The sequence below is a fragment of the Bombina bombina genome, chromosome 8, assembly GCF_027579735.1.
Source record: "Bombina bombina isolate aBomBom1 chromosome 8, aBomBom1.pri, whole genome shotgun sequence".
NCBI lineage: Eukaryota > Metazoa > Chordata > Amphibia > Anura > Bombinatoridae > Bombina > Bombina bombina.
Window position 1 is genome coordinate 282078077 of NC_069506.1, and position 6151 is coordinate 282084227.

The window sequence follows — 6151 nt, forward strand, 5'->3', positions numbered from 1 at the left end:
CTATCTCTCTTAAATAGGCTTGATAAATATATATATATATATATAAAATCAAATTTGTTAATAAACCGAGTACTGGTAGACAGCTTAGACAGCTGCTAGTACCTAAGATAGTGGCTAATAGGTTGAGGAGGGAGGTTTTGAGAGCTCTTTGGGGGGATCAGGGAGGTTGGGGGTAATGGGGTGTCCTACACTTCATATAAAATAAAAATGTAAAATAAACACCTTTATTTTTATACTGGCAGACTTTCTGTCATTACTTAAGATAGTGGTGACAGTTGTGAGGTGGGCAAGGGAAGAGAGCTGTTTGAGAGGGGTCAGGGAGGGATCTGGGGGTGGGATGTGTCAGGTGGGAGGCTGATCTCTACACCCCCAAGGCAGAACACTGTGCGATCTGCATTCTTATTGCAGAAACTGAAGGATCTCTGCAGAAAGAACGGCAGTGTCAGTAAAAAAAAAAAAAAATAGCCTGCACCTTTAATTTCTGCCTGCGGGTGTCACTGTTCCGTTCTATCTCAATGGAAATATTTGCTACGTTCATCTCTTTTCAATTTTCTCTCACTTCCTGATCTCCAGTGCGGTACAGAGAACAGCACATTGCAGAGAAGGTAAGTCAGGGCTTAACAAATGTATTCTAGAAGTGTAGGAGCCAACCAAAAATACTTAGATATTTTGTATTTTTGTTCTTTAATGAGTGTGTGTATATGGTGTGTGTGTATGTATATGGTGTGTGTGTATATATATATATATATATATATATATATATATTGGTGTATGTGTGTGTGTGTGTGTGTGTATATGATGTATGTATATATATATATATATATGGTGACCAGATATATAGATGATTTGTTCCTTGTGTGGAATTGTAGCACTGACAGTCTTGAAAAGTGGGTAGATAGTTTAAATCATAGAGAAACACCTATACGCTTTAAGATGAAATATGATGCTAACAAAATACATTTCCTTGACCTTAATATTTTCAAAGTAGAACATGACCAGGGGATTAGGTTTGGCACCTCACTCTATACCAAAACTACAGATAGGAATTCATTACTTTTAGCCTACAGTTACCACCCTCGACATCGGAAAATGGGGGTTATCTCCTCTCAACTCACTAGAGTAGTAAGAAATAACTCTGAGCAAGAGTTATGTGAATCCCAGCTTGATTCTATGTGTAACAAATTGGAGACCAGAAACTATGACAGTAAGAATATCATAGCTGCCAGACAGAAGTTGGACTCTTCTATCCAAGAGACACTAATAATGACAAAAAATGCACCTAAGGACAGAAATCTCCGTATCACACAGGCCACTCTGCCACAGGCGAGCTAGAGGGAGGAGGTGCAGGGACACATAAAGGGAACGGGAACAGGGAGAGGCAGGCTAGATCAAGGGAAAGGAGGGAGCACTCAATAGATAGACAACAAGATTAAATAGATAATCTAGAAAATTAGATATAGGAATAAATAATTTGATAGATTGGAGTAGATAGATATAGATAGATACATAGATTAGACAGATAGATTAGATAAATCATTAGATAGATATAGATTAGATACTATAGATAGATGACAGACAGACAAGAGGGGATGGAAAGTATTATATAAAGAGGAAAGGAACCAAAAGGTGTGGGTTGTTCTAGTTCTAGTCAAGAGGGAAGTTAGTAAGTTCACTAATCAGAGTCATGAGAAAAGACAAGCGTGGAATACGTAAGCACGTGCTGAGAGGGTAAGACAGGTGTGAGGACAAAGGCAGGGCATTATTTTAGACACATATGGGTAGGTTAGACATATGCAATGAGCAATAAGACAAGGACTGAGCAGTAAAAGGCATTCACTGTGCTTACACTTGCTAGCAGGAAACGTTGTGCTAAACTCCACCGACTTTAGCTCACTAGCTGACAGAATTTATTTTTAATATAAGCAAGAAATATAAATCATCAACTGCATGAAAGGAAATCATCATGTCTTTCAATAAGACAGACACTTAGCAGACACTGCACCGTCCCACCCGTCTGCAGCAGTACCGGGAAGCTGGCTGATCCAGTTTCAGACAAGGTTGATGATGCTCTGTCAAGCTGCCTGGGTAAAGTGACTGGAAAATGACATACTAAACTGTTAATAGGGACATGGGACGAACATTGCTATTGATCATTTGTGTGGATTTTACCATTGTACAGCTACATAAGGAGAGAGAACGGCAGCAAGAGCTAAGACAGCTAACCTATCTTGAAGGTCATCAAACCTTTTCTATTTAATTTCTGTTTGAGACAATGTCTGATCAAGATAAATTGAACCAAGAGTCACTGGAGGAACCTGGAAAAGAACAGGATCCTGAGACCTCCCCAACGATCCCAGAGAAGAGCATCATTAATCAAACGGAAACAGATGAGAGAAGAGAGGAGATCCAGAAACGAAATCTAATTCAACAGAAAAAGAGATCTAAGTCCGGAGCTAAGGGTAAACTTGTTAGAAGCCTTGCTGTTTGTGAAGAGACTTCTCCTCGTGGATTTGGTGACGATTACCCAGACAATCAGTGAATTTAATGCTCGTGAACCGTGCCAGATTGACAGCACTGGAAACTGCAGTTCTCCAATTATCCACAGAACAGGAGTGTATTCATCTTCATCTTTCCAGCCCTTCTGATCTGCAAGAAGATATAAACCTTAAAGATGATAGTGAGAAAGACAAAGATAGAAGCAAAGACAGAGAGAAGACATTTGAAAAAACAAAAGCCAGGACACTATCAAAAGAATGCAGCCAGGAATACACAGACTCCACTGGTATAGACCTTCATGAATTTCTGATTAACACTCTAAAGAATAATTCAAGGGACAGAATGATTTTATTGAAAATGGAACAAGAAATTATTGAATTCATCAACGACAACAATAATCATTATAAAAAATTCCCTCAAATGTCCTCATATCAAAGGATGCTTGTGCACAGGGTTGCAGCGTACTTTGGAATGGACCATAATGTCGATCAAAGCGGAAAATCTGTGATAATTAACAAAACCAGCAATACTAGGATACCAGAGCAAAGGTTTTGTGAACATTTAAAAGATGAAAAAGGTGAAGATTCCCAGAAGCGATTTATCTTGAAGCGAGATAACTCTAGTATTGATAAAGAAGACAATCAGCAAAATAGAATTCATCCATTTAGAGATGACAGACGAAGTAAATCAATTGAAGAGCGAGAAGAAGAGTATCAGAGAGTAAGAGAGAGAATATTTGCACAAGATTCTGTTTGCTCCCAAGAAAACATTTTTATGGTAATCAGGCTTTCAGAAGAAACGGGCATATGCAATGATATTCAAAAGAAGAGGCAGCTATTTAGGGGTAACAGAGATGGGTCTGGAAAAGCCTCTGGAAGTCGTCAAAGTAGCACAGAGAATGACCTAAAATGGGCTGATCAAAGACCTTGGAGCAGTACGGATTCAGAAAGCTCGAACCGGAATCTGAAGCCAGCCATAACAAAGAATGCAAGTTTTGGTGGAATAACTGTTCTAACAAGAGGTGATAGCTCTGCCAGCAGTAGAAGCACCGGAAAACTGTCCAAAACAGGTAGCTCAGAGTCTTCCAGCAGTGCTGGTTCCTCAGGATCTTTGTCACGATTACATCAACCTCCCCAAAGTACATCTATAGTCTCTGGAACATCAATCAGCACTACAGGCAACATACCTTTTTCCGAAAATGGAATAACATCCAGTAACACCAGCTATATTATACTGCCACTTGACGCTGCAGGAATACCACCTGGCAGCATACTTCTCAATCCACACACAGGTCAGCCATTTGTAAATCCAGATGGAACACCAGCGATATACAATCCTCCCAGTGGTCAGCAGGCAATGAGGGCCCCAGTTGTAGGACAGTCGCAGCAACAAACGTCCTCACATCCACAGCAAACTCAGCAACCAATGCAAGGCCATCTTGTTTCACAGGCTCTGCAGAATTCTTCACAGCCTGTGCAGTACCCTGCTGTTTCCTATCAACAGCATCTACTTCCTGTCTCCCCTACACAACAATTCCAAGTGAGAGGAGATGACATCACATCCCAGTTTAACCAAATTAACTTGAGCCGTCAGTCATCAGGAGAGACACCTGAACCCACCTCAGGACCTGTTTTTCCTTCAGCCATTCTCACACAGCCATCGCAGCAGACCAGCTTTGTAATATCGTCCTCCAATCAGCAGATTGCACCAGGAAGTTTTACAGGATCAGGTCAATCAGTGACCCTGCAGCCGCCACCACAGGGATATGTACAGCAATCACCTGCACAGATGCCTGTATATTACTACCCATCTGGACAGTACCCTACCTCAGCAAATCAACAGTATAGACCTGTTGCCTCAGTACAATATAATGCACAGCGAAGTCCACAGATACCCCCCGCACCACAACAAACAGGATATCAGCCTGTTTTATCTAGTCAACAACAAGGATTCCAGGGTCTCTTAGGGATGCAACAGCCTCCTCAAAGCCAGAACTTGATCAACAATCAACAGGGAAGCCAGGTGCAAGGCATGATGGTCCAGTATCCATCAATGTCTTCATATCAGGTGCAAATGCCCCAGAATTCTCAAGGGATACCACAACAGTCATACCAACAGCAAATCATGTTGCCTAATCTGTCAGGTCAAGGAACACTTACCGCCCCTGGGATGCCTGTGTACTGTAATGTTATGCCTCCTTCCCAACAAACTAACCTAAGGCTGATCGCACCACACTGTCCTAATAGCAATGTTCCAGTTATCTCTTCAAACTGCAGGACAAACTGTTCCAACATGACTAGCCCAGGATGGCAAGTCAAGTACTGACAATAGGAGGAAATGCGGACACTAAAGAAATTAATTGCACATCAATGTATTTCTCGAAACAAAAACCTATGGCCTTCAAAAATGAAAGAGATAATCACTTGAGACTCTACATATTGAAAGTGCTCAGATGATTGCTGCTGATAATCTGTAAAAAGATAACATATTTTGCTGGCTAATGGTGCATATTTTACATGTCTGCTATGCATAAATTTAAAGCTTAGCACATGACATGAGTTTATTGAGGTAAGATTTTTCATACCAACGAACACCACTGTGTAGATTGTTATATTCCCCTACCCAGATTAGTTTTGTACTTTGTGTTGAGTTTGTGAACCTGAAGTATTTAAAAAAGATACATATATATATAAATATATGTACATATATATTAAAATCACTGTACCAAAGCTATATTGGATAAAAAAAGAGTGATGTAACGAAGGAATAATTTATATACACTATAACGTTTTTTATGGAGATATGCTGTATTGTAGTGTTTATCCACAATAAAACATTCTGGCCTCACAGAGAAAGGTCACATTTCTAAAAAAAAAAAAAAAAAAAAAAAATGCACCTAAGGCTACAGACCAACAATTTAATTTTATCACAGCCTTCACTCCAATACATTCCAGCATACAAAAAGCTGTACGCAGCAGATGGGATATCCTAGAGACAGATAAAAGTCTCACCAATTGGAAACAAAAAACAGCAAGACTGGTATACAGAAGAGCAAGAAACATCAGGGATCTACTGGTAAAAACAGATCCGAAGGGTAGCTACTAGACTGATTCATGACTACAACCCAGAAGGATGGGATGCTTTCAGTGTGGAGAATGTGTGACCTGTAATACCATGCAGACTGGGGACTCATTCCAACATCCGCATAAAAATAAACGCTATTCCATACGACATTGCCTCACATGCAATAGTACTTTTGTAATTTACATATTGATCTGCCCATGTTCCTTGTTTTATGTGGGCAAAACAATCACCCCATTCAAGGACAGGATGACCAACCATAGAGGCCATAAAGAAAGGCAAATCCGATTACCCAGTTGCATGGTATTTTGTTACTCATAAACATAACCTGTCAAGCTTGAGCTGCATGATAATCGATCCTATACCACCACAAAAGAGGGGGGGTGATCGTGCCAGGATGCTGCTACAATTTTAATCCAGATGGATTTATATGCTGGACACTGTGTCCCCGAAGAGATGGAATATAAAACTTGATTATGGGCCATTTATTGGTTAAAAAATGGATGCTTATTTTAGAAGCACATCTTCCTTGGGACATCACGCTTATGGTGCACCTACCCTGAAGCATCACCCT

At 40.3% G+C, this 6151-nt stretch overlaps 1 protein-coding gene across 1 annotated transcript; it reads left to right on the forward strand.

Annotated features, from left to right (window-relative positions):
* The first annotated feature begins 1275 nt into the window (after positions 1-1275).
* LOC128639183 (cAMP-regulated phosphoprotein 21-like) lies at positions 1276-5351 on the forward strand. The gene is made up of 2 exons (XM_053691410.1): positions 1276-2531; positions 2609-5351. Exons 1-2 carry the CDS (start codon positions 2273-2275, stop codon positions 4819-4821), a joined length of 2472 nt encoding a protein of 823 aa, XP_053547385.1. The 5' UTR covers positions 1276-2272; the 3' UTR covers positions 4822-5351.
* The last annotated feature ends 800 nt before the right edge of the window (positions 5352-6151 follow it).